The 16,215-nt window shown below is 33.8% G+C and overlaps 2 protein-coding genes across 4 annotated transcripts in view; both read right to left on the bottom strand.

Moving 5' to 3' along the window:
• LOC140446094 (basic helix-loop-helix ARNT-like protein 1) overlaps nt 1–16,215 on the bottom strand; it is a 243,697-nt gene that overhangs the window by 64,469 nt on the left and 163,013 nt on the right. The window lies entirely within an intron of this gene.
• On the bottom strand, nt 289–5,551 carry LOC140446092 (uncharacterized). 2 transcript variants are annotated; one of them, XM_072538621.1, is made up of 2 exons: nt 5,080–5,551; nt 289–4,745 (listed from the first exon to the last, which is right to left on the bottom strand). In XM_072538621.1, exon 2 carries the CDS (start codon nt 4,393–4,395, stop codon nt 541–543), a length of 3,855 nt encoding a protein of 1,284 aa, XP_072394722.1. In that variant the 5' UTR covers nt 4,396–4,745; nt 5,080–5,551; the 3' UTR covers nt 289–540. The 2 variants fall into 2 exon arrangements, with proteins under 2 accessions (XP_072394722.1, XP_072394723.1); XM_072538622.1 differs by having other exon boundaries at nt 289–4,705.

Raw genomic sequence — 16,215 nt, 5'->3', positions numbered from 1 at the left:
GAGTGGTGCTGTTAAAGAGTTTACAATTTCACGAATACTATATAAACATTTCAACTTTCATCAAGAACAATTTTGGTGCTATAGACTCTTTACATGGACCAGTTGAAGCCTTCGCAGCATATTGCAATATTTGTCCAAACACTTTGTTAAGTTTAGCTTTAAAGGAATTTGTATATTATTATAAAATTAAAGTTGTAAATGATTTAACTGAATAAATAATATTAATATAAATATGTTGTCTTTTATTTGTAATCTAACATAAATAAATAAAACCAAAAAATGTAAGATTACACAAATTTATTATTAAAACTTACATTATAAAATTAATACTATTTTCTATATTTACAAAACTACAATTTACAAAAACTTTGTGATAAGTGATCTTTTCTCTTTTTGTTCTTATGAGTAGCCATATACTAAAAGAAGATAATTATTTATGCATAGTGCATCTACATTGAAAGAACCAAGTAGTATCAAACAAGACATGATCAAACGAATTTTGTCACCAATTATCTGTTTTTCTGCAACAACAAATACATGTTATTCAACAAGATAATGTCCCCACGGAAGCGTATTAAATGATTTTGGTATTAAGTACCGCTTATCGTCATAAGGACTTAGAGCCGTTTTGGATTGCTCGATGCTGAATACTGAGTGTTGGTACGACCGAATACATCTTTGGCTCGCGGTTTGAATTTTGAATTCTTTAAGACATTTTTCATAGTCTTCGTACGTAATTTTATTTCGAACGACGTTATATTTCACTCCTTTTGCTTTTTTCGTTATTCCCAAATTTCCCAAGTCACATTCAATTCTCTCTTTGTTTAGTTGTTTTCTGTCTAGACGCTGTCTCTCTTTTTCCCTCTCCTCGTCAGTTATTTGCAGTTTAAATGTGTACATTTTTGATCGTAATCCAATAAAATGTGTAATTATTTTCCCATTTGCCTCATCCTTCATTAATCCGGGGATTTTTTTATTTAACCTTTCTATTTCGTATGGGTTGTTTTCGGCATAGTCTGAGGTATCGAATTTACTTGGATGCGCCTTTAAAACCTCTCTATATGCATCTGAACATTGCAATTCATAAATAAAGCTATCTGTATCCATGTACAGCAATGAACAGTTTTCCTCTCCCATCGTTGGAAGCATAAAGTTGTAGTGAAAATCATACATACATAATTTGGATATATCGAGGATTGCTGCGCCTATATACAGGGGTTTATTAAAACATACTTCTGATTTCTTAAGTTCGATAGCTACCAAATTTTCGCTAAAGATCGTACGACTGTGAAATCGACTACTCGCAATCAAATTTTTGGCTCCGTACCTTCCATGCCACTTTTTACATAATTTTACAATACGATGACGTCTTTGATTCTCCATGGTCTTGCCGAACACAGCATTATTCATTAATTTGAACAAATTTTTCTCAAAACTGTTGGTGGCTGCCGCCCGTAAATTTGTATTTAACTCGATATACGGTCGCAGCCACGCAGATTGATTAAATTTCAAAACTTTATGTATTTTTATTAAAATTAACCCGTTGGCTAATGCCTGTTTAAGATTTCTATAATGCATAATATATTTGGTTTTGTGATATAAAGTTGGTATTAACTTTGGCAATTTTGAACCGGGCGGAATGCGGTGTTCGGCAGCAAATGGAAAATCTTTATGTTTGTCGTGTAATTCGCGTGGATACTCCAAGTCAACTTGGAAAAAATAGCCCTCCTTTGCATCATCCTGTATTGACATAATATCTATATGGCCTTCGGGAAGATTACCAACACCAAATTTGGTTACGTCTTCGATCCACTTGAATCCTCCTATTGGTAAAGCTTCACTCATGGCCCAGCCATACAGATTATTTACATCTAAATAGAGGATGTACTTAGAGGGCCGTGTGGGATCATACGACGAAATGTATTTGTTGTTGGCCTCCGAATATCTGTTGCTACAAACAGATATCCCACCTCTTATGGCTTTTTCCATAAACAAGATCATATCCACATCTTTTAGCAATTCTAATTTACATTGTGTGTATCTCAACATACAATCCCAAGTGTATCCTGGCATAGTATAATACCATGCTGGATCTAATTTATATGTGTCTCGACATTTTTGTCGAAACTGCTCAAACACATCAGCCAACAGCAGAATATCTGTTTTCAAATACAAATCGCTATATTCTCCCAAATTTTTACAATTAAATTTCTGCCAAACATTTTGGGCATGAGCATACTTCTCTTCACTAATGTATTCATTATTTAACTTATTATAAAAATGGTTAATTGTGGGTAAAGAAGTTTCATCCAATTTTTCCAAACTATCAATATAATCGTAACAAAATACTCCTTTACAAGTTAACAAATTAAATGTATCATTATCTACTTGACTAAATTCTCGTTTTAAAATCTTCTTTTCTGATATATCTAAAAGAGATGCCAATTCATCGAGTGAAGCTCCCATAAATCTAAGTGAATCAATAAATCGTAATTTAATTTGATGTTCGTCAGATTGTAATGTAAATGAAATATATTTTTCTTTATTAATGGGAAGTAAGCTCAAGTGCCCATGCTTGCAAAGATCTATAATCATAAAATGCGAGTCGTAGCCACTAAAATTATGAAATACGATTGGGACGACAAACAATTTTTTAAAGTTCAAATTACATGCTTGGTGCGCAAATCCCCGTACTTGTCCCGTAAAATGATCGTGATCTACAACAATTGTATCTGTAGCCAAAAAGCGTTTTTCGCAAATATGGCAAACAGTTGCCATATTTGTGTTGGGCTTTTCGACCATAGGTACAATTGTCTTTATTTTGGAATTTACAAATGTGGAAATTTCGGTCATTTCTTTTGCGAACCACTCCATGCAATTTTCACCTCTATAGCTATTAAAATAAGATAAACTATCATCGTAAGCACATTTCAAATAATAACCTGCACTAAAAGGTACATGTTTCTGATATTTTGCTGTTTTACTCACTGTGACATTGGAATATGTAAAATTATGTAATTGACATTCAAAATCAGCATAAACTATAAACGGAGTTGTTTGTTTGTATGTAAAATTGCGAAAAGCCACATGATCATATTTGGGAACAGTCATTCTGCATTTATTCACATCTGAACACATTTCTTCGTGCTCTGCTAGTTTGCTTTCACTGCTAAAATAGTTCAAACATCTATCACATATATATTTTTTATATGTGTCTTTGTTTAATTGCGATTTTACTAATTTTCCTAAATCTTTAATCCAACAATAATGAAGGCGTATTTCAGTCTGATCGTCATCTTCTGGAAGAACATCGTAATCGTTTAATTTTGGAAAATATTTATCTTGTACTAGCAGCAAATTAACATGCTTTTCCATCTTTTGCGGTGTCAGTCTGGCAGGTATTACTTCGTAAAATTGTTTGTCCTTAACTACATTTAATTCTAAGACAAAAACATTAACTGATATGGCGTTTAATTTTTCAAATTTTGAAATTTGGCCTAATGGCATTGGGCTTTCTAATTTGTCTGTTTGCAAAACAGTAGAATAATGTGGATATTTCGAAACTCGTCCAGCATTTTTGTTAACAGGATACAGAGCGCTAACTATTGACCAATAAAAACAAGCCTGATCAACGTTATGCACATTAATGCACGCTCGTTTTTTCTGAATCTCTATTGGCAAGTCAATGAACGATGAACCGTTTCCTATTTCTACTTTATTAATATTAACTTCTAATGAAATTACTTTAGACAGAGCAGCACCCGAATCTTTTTCTGCAAATTCAGACAGCTTTGTAAAAATTTTATCCTTAACATTTTCACTAAACCAAAGATGTAAATCGGTCGATGTGTCTATAATAGCATTTTTAGTGTTAAAATATTTTAAATCTAAACTTTCGGTATCACTTGATTTTTTAATGAATTCGCCGCAAAATGTAGTATTGACTTTAAGAATTCTATTTGTTTTTAAAATAATTTTAATTTTTCTACTAAAAATAATATAACAATCATTTAGGAACTGTGTTAAGTCCTTATGCACTAAATTAACTATAACTCCAGTTTTAATTCGACTAGCAAAACACGAAATAACATTTTCCCATTTAACTCTATTGCGTAATTTTGAATTAAGCCCCAACCCAACGTACTTATTATTAAAATTTAAAATAATTTGTCTAAAATGCTTAAAATGTCCTATGTAAGTTTGCAATTTTCTAACTGTTCCTACGGATAGTCTATTGTTTTTAATTACTTTACTACATCTAAAAATTTGACTATTTAACCGTCTTGTCCAAACTTTACGATCTCTTTCAGTGAATTTATCGAAAATTATTTTACTAAGCTTTTTAATTATGTGCATCAAATCATCAGACTGTTTAATCACTTGTTTTATATGCATGGCTATGGCTACTCACACAGACAAACAATAAGAAAAAATCACTTACCTTATTCAACTATCTTAAAGGATGCTAGGAGTCTGCTTTTTCCAATATCAACTTCCCCTTCGTATATCAGCGAATAGTTTCCGCTGTTGAGGTCCGTTATTGCTGCTTGGTAGGCTTTGGTTACCCGCTGTGGTAAGAAAACAACGTCAGCGCCCAAATCCAGCAGAACTGTATCCCCAAATTGTGTTGTTACCACCTTTGCACTGTGAATGGTAAATTTTTCTCCAATTTGCAGATCTTTAAGTTTTTTTATTGGCTTACGTTCTGCAACCAAGGATGAATTATTTAGTTTTGATAGATCCATCTACAACAGCAATAGAACAAACTATAGTTTTTCCGCTTAACGTGAATGGAGAGATGCATTACATACTCGGCAATAGAGAAGAACCATATACTACAAGAAATCGAAATACGAACAGCGGAGAATACTTCTTATAAAAAAAAAAAAATAGCAGACGTGAAATGTTTTACAACACCCAAATAGATAAAAAGGACATAATAAATACAAAAAACAGTATACATTTTTCATAAAATACTGCATGAAAAACGACCAGAGAGATGTACAATTCACATAAAATACAATGATAAAAAGGACATAATAAATACATAGAAATATACAAAAGACAAAAACCGCTTACCTTTATCAGATATATGTAAGTCACTGCACACCGTATTGACTACTGCGAACTTGTTGTTGTTGTTGTATGTTTGCGATGCGAACTGTGACACCGTATGCGCTCCTCGGTCTTTTAAAGAACAGAGCAGCATATCGCCCCACGCGAGCCCAAGTTGCGTCAACCTAATGCGCCTACGGTACCATCAACTGATTCGTTTCATTGATAAGCAACACCTTGTGTTCTAGAAATGCTCATATTTATATATTTATTTTTATTTCTTTAACTAATTTTTATGGTATACAATAAATAGATATTGCGGTAAGCGAATCGTTGTTATCAATTTAGAATTTTGTTAATGTGGTTGCTGATATCATCATACATTTTACAAAATGTAGCAACTGCGGTTTTCTTTCCGGTGTACTTGTTTTTCCAATGATTAAAATAAAATTTGTTATCACACTTGTTTACGTGTTTTGAATTATGCGGTACCGCGTTATCACGAGGCTTCATCCTGTTTGCTAACAAATGCACTATTTTAACATATTATTATTATATTTTAAATATTTCAGTATATAATTCTGTTTTTGTGAATTTTGTATAAATAACTATAGTACCAATTTTTGGAAATTAGTATAAATCAAGATGCTGGTCTGTTTACATGTCTTATTGTTGCTCTCTGTATCTGTGTGTGCACAGAATAGCACTCTGGAGTATGCTAGTTCTTTTCTTAAACGTTTCGGATATCTAAATACATCAAATAATGCTCTTTCTAGTATAGATATGGTTCTAGTTGCCTTTCAGGAAAAATACAATCTCCCTGTGACTGGAACATTAAATAATGATACTATAAATATGATGATGAATAAGCCTCGATGTTCTGTTGGTGACAATAACTATGCCATTCGTTCGAAGTGGAATAAAACGACTTTACGCTGGTATTTCCCTCAGGCTATTAGTAATCCCGATTATATAAATCTTGCTGCAGAAGCTTTCGCTAGATGGGAGACAATATCTAATTTAAAGTTTAAACAAGTAATAATACCTTCTCCGAGGCCTGATATTACTATAACTGTGGTACCAGATACTCATAATTTTCGAGCAAGTTGTCAAGGAACCTCTAAATGTTCATTTAATTTCGATGGACCCGGAAAAGTATTGGCTCACGCATACTTTCCAAGCGCACACGGAGAGTGTACCGAAATTCATCTTGATGTTAGTGAACGATGGTATGTAGGAAATGGCAGCGCTCCCAATGGTGAAGTCAATTTTTTGGCTGTCCTAATGCATGAAATTGGTCATTCTCTCGGACTGGAACATAGTACTATTGATTCGTCTATTATGTATCCTTGGTATCAACAAGATGTACCACCTTTTGGTGATGATGATAAAAAGGCAATGAGTAATCTATATGGACCAAAAACAACACCCTCTTACATACCAACAACAACACCAGTTACGCTAGCACAAACACCACTTTCGCACAACAAGAACCATATGTCGAAAACATCTACCATCAAACACAGGACCTCTTTGCCAACAACAACAACGACCACACCTGCAATACAAAACATATTATGTCTAATTCCGTATCCAGATTTCATGTTTCTAGCTACTTCTCCTCAGTTTCCAAATTATAGAATGTACGTTGGATATGGTCCGTATATATGGAAGTTTGATTTAAATGAAATGCGCCTTCCAAAACATCCCGAATTAATTACCGATTATCTCCCTAAAGAGTTGAGGTCTACGCACGTTTCACATGTTTTTCAGAATTCCGAGGGACACTTAGTAACTATACGCAATAATCAGTATTACGCTGCATCTTTCCCCAATTTAAAACTTCAAAAACGTTTTATGTTTCCTTCTATACCTGCGAGAACCAAAATAAATGCATTATTTCAAACAAACAGCGGTCAAACGTATTTATTATACAATGATGATTCTTATATTGAATTTAATGAAGCTGGAGATGTCTTAAACCGTGGACCCATGAATTATCTCTTACCCGGACTACCAGATACAATAACATCAGCATTCCGCTATACTGATGGGTTTATTTACTTTTTTCAGAACAACACCTATTATAAGTACAGCGAATACACACGTAAAGTTGTAGCAGCAGGAACGTTTAGCTGGGAACTTTTTGGGATACCCTGCCCCAACGACGGGCTATTAAAACAATTAAGAACTTTGTTAAACAAAATTGTAACTATATACGAATAAAAATGCTCCGTTTATGCTGATGTTGTTTTTATTTAAATTCCATTACTCTGTATGTATGTTAAGCAACGTCCTGCGTTGAATGTCACATAACTGTCACGTTCTGCGTCGAATGTCACGTCCTGCGTCGAATGTCACGTTCTACGTCGGATGTCACGTCCTGCGTCGAATGTCACGTTCTGCGTTGAATGTCACATAGCTGGCACGTTCTACGTCGAATGTCACGTGACATTTCACGTTCTGCGTTGAATGTCACGTTCTGCGTTGAATGTCACATAGCTGTCACGTTCTACGTCGAATGTCACGTTCTACGTCGAATGTCACGTGACATTTCACGTTCTGCGTCGAATGTCACGTCCTGCGTCGAATGTCACGTGACATTTCACGTTCTACGTCAAATGTCACGTCCTGTCTCGAATGTCACGTTCTATGTCGGATGTCACGTTCTATTAGGCACTGTATGGACAAGAAGAAGAAGAAGAAGAAGAATAATGTTCATACTGATCGTTGACATGGCTTCTGTGTGTCACCTACGCTTTCATTTGACACCTCATACGTCAAAATCATGCCAATAGCATCAAAGATACATTCTAGCGCCCATTTGGCAATGCTGCCATCTTTGTTTTTTGTGTCCCCGTCTCCTCCCCGTTCCAACGAGCCCTCGTACGCCCCGATCGGACCAATAGAACCAAAGATATGACGTAATGACCTTTTGGCATGCTCCGATGCGCACGGCACATACTGCGTTCAACCCCATTTTTCATCCCCTTTCCAACGAGCCCTCGTACGTCATCCTACGTTAAGCCGTTTGGAACTTACGACCGGGGGTTGCGATTTTAGGGGATGCGAATTAGGGGATGAGCCCAGAAACAGGTAGTCTATCTACTATTCATATTATAAAATTACATTTTGAGATGAAAATTAAAATGGCTACTACAAAAGCGCCAATGGAAATCTCTAGTGAACATTTTCGTGCATTGATTTTATAGGATTTTAAAGTTGGTATAAATAAACAACAATGCGTCTATCGACTTGATTTTGATAATCGTCAACTACAAACAATGGTATGTCCATTTGGCATTGAGAAAGATGTACAGTCGTTGGATTCCTCTCATAATTTGACTGCTGCCCATAAGAAGGCATGTGTGGATTGGTGCCTCGCCACACTCAAACGATTCAACTGAGGCAGCTTAAATTTGGCATGGAACATTTCATTGATGATGAAACATGGGTATATTGCTATGAATCGAATACGAATTAACAGTATAGGTGTTTCAAGCCGAGTAAAATCCAATAAAAGTAGTCCACGCTCTCAACGTTAAAAAAAAGGTCGCGAGTTTTTTTGGAAAAAGGGACATGTTGCCACGATTTCATTAGAGAATGGTAAAGCCGCCAATGCTGAATTATATATAACCATTTGTTTGCCAAAGTGATTGATGAACTCCGAAAAAACAACCTGAATTGTCGGATCCTCTTGCATCAACACAATCCCAATCAGCTCTCACGTGTTTTTTTGTGAAAAAATGAACAAAAAAAACGAACGTTTTATTTTTAACATAAATAATTTGCGTCTTATAATTTCTTTTGAGCACTACGTTTGTTTTTCCATTTCAAAGTAGTCTAAGAAGTTATAGTACTCAACTAATTCGCTATTTCAAAAAAAAAAGGTTTAGAGAGTTTGCAGGTTACAGTAGGCAATCAATTCCAGGATGTCTAAGGTGCACCAACTCTGCAGATGACCGTTATTTGTGTCTGTAGGGTTTGTGTGCATGTCCTATTACATCTACGCAACTGTAAAACGTTGTCCCCAGAGTCCGTAAACTTCGAGTATATATAAATAAGCAGAATATCTTTTTCTGCTCTACTGTTAACCAGGGCACACCGTGTGGCACATTTAATCGTAAGAAAATATTAGCCCAATCGTTAATTGGCACATTAACCACCGGGCTATTATTTTTATGGATGAGTCCATCAAAAGACAGAATACACAATAGGTTAGATCAATTAACCATCCTTCAAATAGCTCCTAAACAAGTCCGACTCATGAAGGGGAGGGAAACGCGAAAGCACATTTTGATTTTACGATAACTTATCGAAAAATACAGAATAAAAAGTCCCCATATAAGCCCGTTTCGACTATGAGAAAATATTCGATAACGTACAAATGTATTTGCTTTGGCCAATCTTTATTAACATGAATATCCTGAATCACCGGTTAAACTAATCCAAAAAGCTCGAAAGCAATGAAGCGATCGCGAGATTGGAAAATATATTATTCCTCGCGGTGCAAAATCAGAAAAGCACAAGTCAGCGCTGCATATTATTCCCAAGGTTATGGTGAATACCTAATGTGACTGGTTTTAAATGAGTGGAACGGAGACATTTCAGTATGATAAATTTACCTTAAATTTACCTTATGCTTTATATATAGAGCAAATATGTCTATTATCATCCATAGTGTCATGTGATATGTCGTTATACGTTCATTAATCACAAAGACGATGTGTAGTGCCCTTTTGGTAGTCTCTTTGTTTATTTTTTATTATTTTTTATATCTAAAAAGTTAAAGTGTTTGCACAACAAAGAAAGTGTGTTCGTATTATCTCTGGGTTCTGTTATAGAGAGGACTGTAGAAACTCCTTTAGAGCTTTTAACATTTTAACTTTACCTTGTGTATACATTATGCAGTGTCTGTTGCACATTAAACAAAATCTTAGCCAATATAATGCGCATGTAGATTTTCACAATTATCCCACCAGAAACAACAACAATCTTATACCAGAATTTGGCCGACTTAAGAGATCCAGAAATGGTTCAAGGTATTTAGCCATAAAATTCTAAAACTTAGTGCCAGCTAGAATAAAAGCTCTTAATTTTCATTAGTTTAAGGCAAAAATTAAGAGATACCTTATAGTGAATGCCTTTTTTACATATGAGGAGTATTTTACTTCCAATTTTAATTTGTTGTAATTGTCAACAATAACAAAATCACAACACTGTATCTATGTTTTGTGTTTTATATTTATATTTATGTGTATATTAACTATATTGACATTTATCTTTGACTTGTAAAAAATACTTTTGTATTCATTTCTTACCAATAAACTATCTATCTATCTATCTATCTATCTATCTATCTTTTATATAGATAGATTATATTAATATGTAAATAATACTTTTTTGTATTATTAATTAAACGTATGTTTTCAAGAACAAAATATGATTGAAATGTCAAATGGTGGTAGTTCATATTTCTTTCCTAGATGGCGCCGTTAGTTTACTGGACTTACAGTGTGACCTGTCATCATAGCCTTTTATATAGATAAATAAATACACAAGAAAGAAAGTATGTAGACTGGTAATGCAGCGACAGATAAGTGGAGTAAGAATATATTGGAAAATGGATATTATCGCCGAGAAATTTAAGACCCTGCATTTAAAATTTCCCGTAAACAAAAAAAAAGAAGCGAAAATTCGATCCAATCTTTACCGATGCGAAAATAATCTTTTTGTGCGAATTTTTATTTTGCAAGCAAAGTTGTGGATCGAAATTCAAATCGTTCGTTTGTTGTAAGGTAAAGATTTCACTTTAAAGAAAAATGTGAGTATAGAGGAGAATTTCTAATTTTTAACAACTTTTGCATGTTCCACGACAAAATCTACATCGAAGAAGATCAAAAATAAACCGGACGTCAACAAAATGTTCACCGGAAGTGAAAAATGTTTATGACCGGATGAATCCGTTGTTAGAAAATTGTATTTATCGTCGTTTAAAGTGTTAAAAAATCTATTGCCGCTTGCGGGTTATACCGTTTTTATTAATTTACTCAAAACCGGAAGTGAATATTTCCGTTTTGACAATTTTTGCCGTAATAACTGTAAGTGCTGAGTCGGAACCCGTCGTCAGTTTTTCTCTATATATTACAGTTTTTTCAAGCTGGACTTTCAGACTGGACAGACAGACGGATACACGCGGACGGAAGGACAAACATAATCTATAGGATCGAAATTTCATTTTAGTATCAATATTTCGATCGAATAGAGATGATTATATGTAATCTCGGATAAGAAACGGTTTTTAAAGAACAATAAAAAGTCTTTGCAGATATTGACAATTTCCAACAAATTAATTCGAAACTTTTATAATGACAAGGACAAACAATACTAACCCATTGGCTTTTCCTGCAAAAATAGGATATTTTTCTCCATATAAAATAACAAACTCGAGATATCATTTGTATATCGCAAAATGATAGAAATAAAAATAAAAAGTAGGTTAGATAAATATAGAACGGAGTAGATTATTTTCGAATAATTGTGTTTTTATCAAACTCGTAATTGCGTAACAGTAAGTATGGTGGTTAGTAGTATTATATTGATATAACAAGTCTATCAAAATATTGTGCATTTCTAATACAAAATAAACCAATTTTAGTTTCTTAAGATTTGTATACATGTATTTATAGTTTAAAACTTTTAAATGTGTAGAATATATTATTGTTACTGTGTTGTCGAACTGACAAATATTATTTACGTACCTAGCTATACTTAAATATCAAATATTTTCCTTTAAATTTAACAAATCGTCCACATTTATTTAAATCTGATTTAATTCACTTTTATTCGATTCATTTACTTCTATCTTTGATCACATAAACATGTAGCATTTTCCAGGTTTAGCTTTCGTTACAAAGATATATTGGTCTTGTTGAAATTGTGCTTTAGACTATACCTTATAGTGCCGGTGATCCATTTTTCATTATAAATTTGAGATCAACATTAACAAAAATAAAAAATGAAACAAGCGTTTTCGCACTAAAACGAATGAAAAACTAGATTGCTTTTCGGAAAGTAGTTTATAGACGAAATCCCGGAACAGACTCACAGAGACCAAGTACCTCTCGGGATATACCCGTTCGAAGTGTCTTCAGCACTAAGAAATCTTTTACTAACTTCTACAGAGATTAAAAACAATCTTCAAGCTGTCACAAACGTAAAGTTCGTAAACGAATTGTTAGAAAACGTTTGAATCCGGTTCATCTAAGATTTCGAATTGCCACTACAAGGGAGATCGGGCAGTCGGATTATCACATTAATGTCGATTATTGGAGATGTGTGTTATTTACCAAGGAGTCCGGATTTTGTCTAGAACCCGGAAAAAATATTGACCGCGAAGAGTCTAGAGAAGGGATAAGAACAATATGCCGAGTGTACTTTAACGCTAGAGTAAATTTTCAAGGGATTTCAGTTATATTGTTGGTAGGAGTACAAAGGCTCAAAGAGAATTCTAGATTGTTCCTAGTTCCATTCACAATTTATTAAAGAACATTGATTTGAATTACCACGATCATGTTTGTCTCAGTAGAAGTATTCGAAGCGGGCTACATGTTCCTTTTAGCATAGAGCAGCACAGTGTGGCTGATTTTAGAAAGATGGAAGACAATTATAGCGCATGAGTTTTCAAACTTGATTGGTAATAGTGGTAATTATTGAATAGAGGTTAATAAGACGTATTAATTAGAAACACAGTTATTACCAATGTTTTTTTCTTTCTGATGACAATTAGGAAAGCGTAAAAATTTTTTTTGTTTTGTGATAAGGTTTACATACAGTTCCCTTGAAGTAGAAGTTTTCCGAAAACATTTCGTCTCTAATGTATATTTTAAAATATTCTGTCAAAAACAAACAAGCCTTGATAAAAATTATAATAAAAAAAGTCGCCGCTAAGAACATATAAATATAATGACTGTCCTCCGGAGGCGTGTCAGTCGGGAGCTGACAGCCGTGCCGGACGCATCAAGGAATTTGGATATTGGTCAAAATACTTGGGAATTCCAAGTTTGGCCAAATCCAAATTTCTAATTGACTCGATGCAGGGAAATTCCACTTTTGCTACGTAAAACAAAGGATTAGGATTAGAAACATTTTTCTTTGCATTATATTTTTATACCATTTAATTTACTTGTTTACTAAGTTATTCCTTCCGTAAGTCAAGGAATACTTAGATCATTTTTACCTATCTGTTTTCCATTTTTGCTCTGTTACTTTGTAACTGTTCCTTGGAACCGTTACCTATAACAGATATTTGTCACTGGAACTGTTATTTATAACAGCGGTGGTATTTAACCTTTCTACCAGCGACAAACCAAAGATGGTGAATACCCGATCCAATTCCGGGGATAGGAAGAAGCCCGAAGAGCCGGCGATGGGTCCTACAGGCCCAAATGCCCCCTCTCGGCAACATGACCGCCAGTATTCGTCATTAATTTGATAGGCACTGGAAACTGAAAAAGGCAGATAAATAATTCTCATTATTTTGTTCCAAACTCACTGAATGAATAAAGTAAATTTTTAACATGATTCAATAGTGACATGTGGAGTAAAATACAGAGTGCAAGACCAAATGGAACGTCACGGTAAGGTGGGAGGATAAAGTGACAGCGGACGAGCAAAATTTGTTAGACGTAAGAACTTAGAGAGGATCGGCGCGGAACCGCCAAGATTGGAAGCATAGTTTGGAGGGCCCGATTTAGGCTGTAGCGCCATTGGAGAGAGAGAGAGAGAGAGAGAGAGAGAGAGAGAGAGAGAGAGAGAGAGAGACATGTAGAGTATTATACAAATTTTAGTCTTCATCATTCTCCAAAAATACAACAAATCATGATATTTAGATATTTGAAAAGAGTTATTGTTTACCAAGCATTTAATTAAGAAGTGTTAGTTGATAACCGTTGACGTGCAATGTTGTATATTTATGTTTGTGCTGAAATACGTTTTGGAGTAGTGCATAATACCATTAATACAATACATCCAATATTTGTTATAAATAGATAATTCAGGAAATCTTTGAGAACAATGCAAATGCAACAAATCAACGTAGTATGTAGGTTCGGCAACAATAGATTAAATGACATGAACAAGCTTTAGACTAATATCTTCTATTGAAACTTCGTTTTGAGTTTATTCTTTGGTTCAATCATTATAAGATATTCAGTTGAAGTTGTTTACTTGGCCGTAAAATCATTTACAACAGTAAAGTAGAAAATGTATATTCACAAACAAAGTAGCGACACTAAAAGTCTATTTTTCAAGAACGCGTAGGACTGTAGCGACAATAATGTGAAATTTCTTAATTTAGAGCATGAGTTATACTTAAATCAAATACTTTTCTTTTTAAATTAAATTTGAGTTTTAATAGTTTACGATTTGTGTTAATGTTTATTATTTTATGGTTTATTATTTTTAGAATTAATGCATTATTATATACTGCATGTAACATAGACTATGTCGGGAATCACAATTGTTTAAGAGATATTAGAAGAAAAGAAAACATAAAATACACTCTGGGCCAAAATTAACCGGCATCTTAAAAATGTTTTTGATGTCTTATATTATCTCCTAAATCTGTTGTCCGATTTAATTGATTTTTTTGATATGTTATAGCCTTATTCCTTAACAATATCGTTATAATAATATGGTTGCTAAACAGGTAAATTTTCATTGTATACCGGGTGTATGAATTAAACTGTGTTTTTTTGTTTGCATCACCCTGTGGAATATTCTAGCATCTATAAAATATTGAAATTAAAACCTAACTATAGCCTCATGTTTTCTCAACATTTTGTTTTTTGATTCATTTGCTTATGTTGGATACTACAAAAGCTAGGTAGTTTAACAACTAGCCATGTTTTCATCAATACAGACGATTTAACTCACCAGCAAAATTAACCCCACCACCTTTATTATTGTTTTGTTTACATTACCTGTGACAGTTTGTTTCCTAAATTTGTGTCATCGAAGGATTTTTGACATACATATAGTCGTTGTACGACATTGTTGCAAATCTGTTTAATAACAATTCTTGAACAATTTGTAATTAAAATTAAATTTGTAATTAAAATTAACAATTAATATTGTAATTTCATATCATTGTGAGCGAATATTGTTTAAGTTGAAATTTTAGTGCTTATGCACTAATGCTTATGTGCAAGAAGTTCTCCAAGAAAATGTCATGCCTTCTGCACCATTCATTTATGATAACTTCAGACTAATGCATGACAATGCACGTTGCCATACAGCAAGATCTACCCGTGATGAGGTCGGAATTCAAGTTCTACCATAGCCAGCACACAGTCCCTATCTTAACCCAATTGAGCATATTTGGGACAACCTCAAAAGACGGGTAAGAGCAAGAGTACCAGCCCCTGCATCCTTTGAAGAGCTGAAGACAGCTACGGTAGAGGAGTGGTACAATATCCCCCAATCTGATATCCAAGATATCATGAATGGATTGCCAAACCGGCTCCAAGAAGTCCTAGGGGCTAGAGGCGGCAACACCCATTATTGATACACAATTGATTTTCAATTAGAATTCGATGTCCAAAATATTCGAAGATTTTATTCATTGGATTTTTACTGTAACAAATGACTTTTTTTCAAAAAGATTATTTTTTCTATTCCGCAGAGATAAAAAACATGTCTAGTTGTTAAAGCACATAACTTTTGTATTATCCAACATAAGCGAATCAATCAAAAAACGTTGAGAAAGCATGAGGCTATAGTTACTATTTAATTTCAGTATTCTACAAATGCTAGAATATTCCACAGAGTGATGCAAACTTTAAGAAAAAAAACACAGTTTGATTCGTACACTCGGTATACAATGAAAATTTACCTGTTTAGCAACAATATTATTATAAAGATATTGTCAACGAATAAGGCTATAACATATTAAAAACATCACTTAAATCGGACAAAAGGTTTAGGAGATATAAGAAATCAAAAATTACGCATTTTTAAGGGGCCCAGAGTGTATGAAAGAAAAGAAAAAATAATAACAAAGGACAACAGTCAACAAAAAAATTATGATGATTTAATAATACAGAAGTTTTTATCGAGCATCGAGCAGTAATAGTTTAAAGAAACAGACAATGTTTTTCA

The sequence above is a fragment of the Diabrotica undecimpunctata genome, chromosome 7 (genome assembly GCF_040954645.1).
Source record: "Diabrotica undecimpunctata isolate CICGRU chromosome 7, icDiaUnde3, whole genome shotgun sequence".
Taxonomy (NCBI): domain Eukaryota; kingdom Metazoa; phylum Arthropoda; class Insecta; order Coleoptera; family Chrysomelidae; genus Diabrotica; species Diabrotica undecimpunctata.
The sequence above is the reverse complement of the archived record's forward strand: the minus strand, read 5'-3'. Positions and strand labels throughout refer to the sequence as shown.

Excerpts from the sequence above, each read along its gene's own strand:
- LOC140446092 (XM_072538621.1), bottom strand. The coding sequence starts at position 4,395 with ATGCATATAAAACAAGTGATTAAACAGTCTGATGATTTGATGCACATA.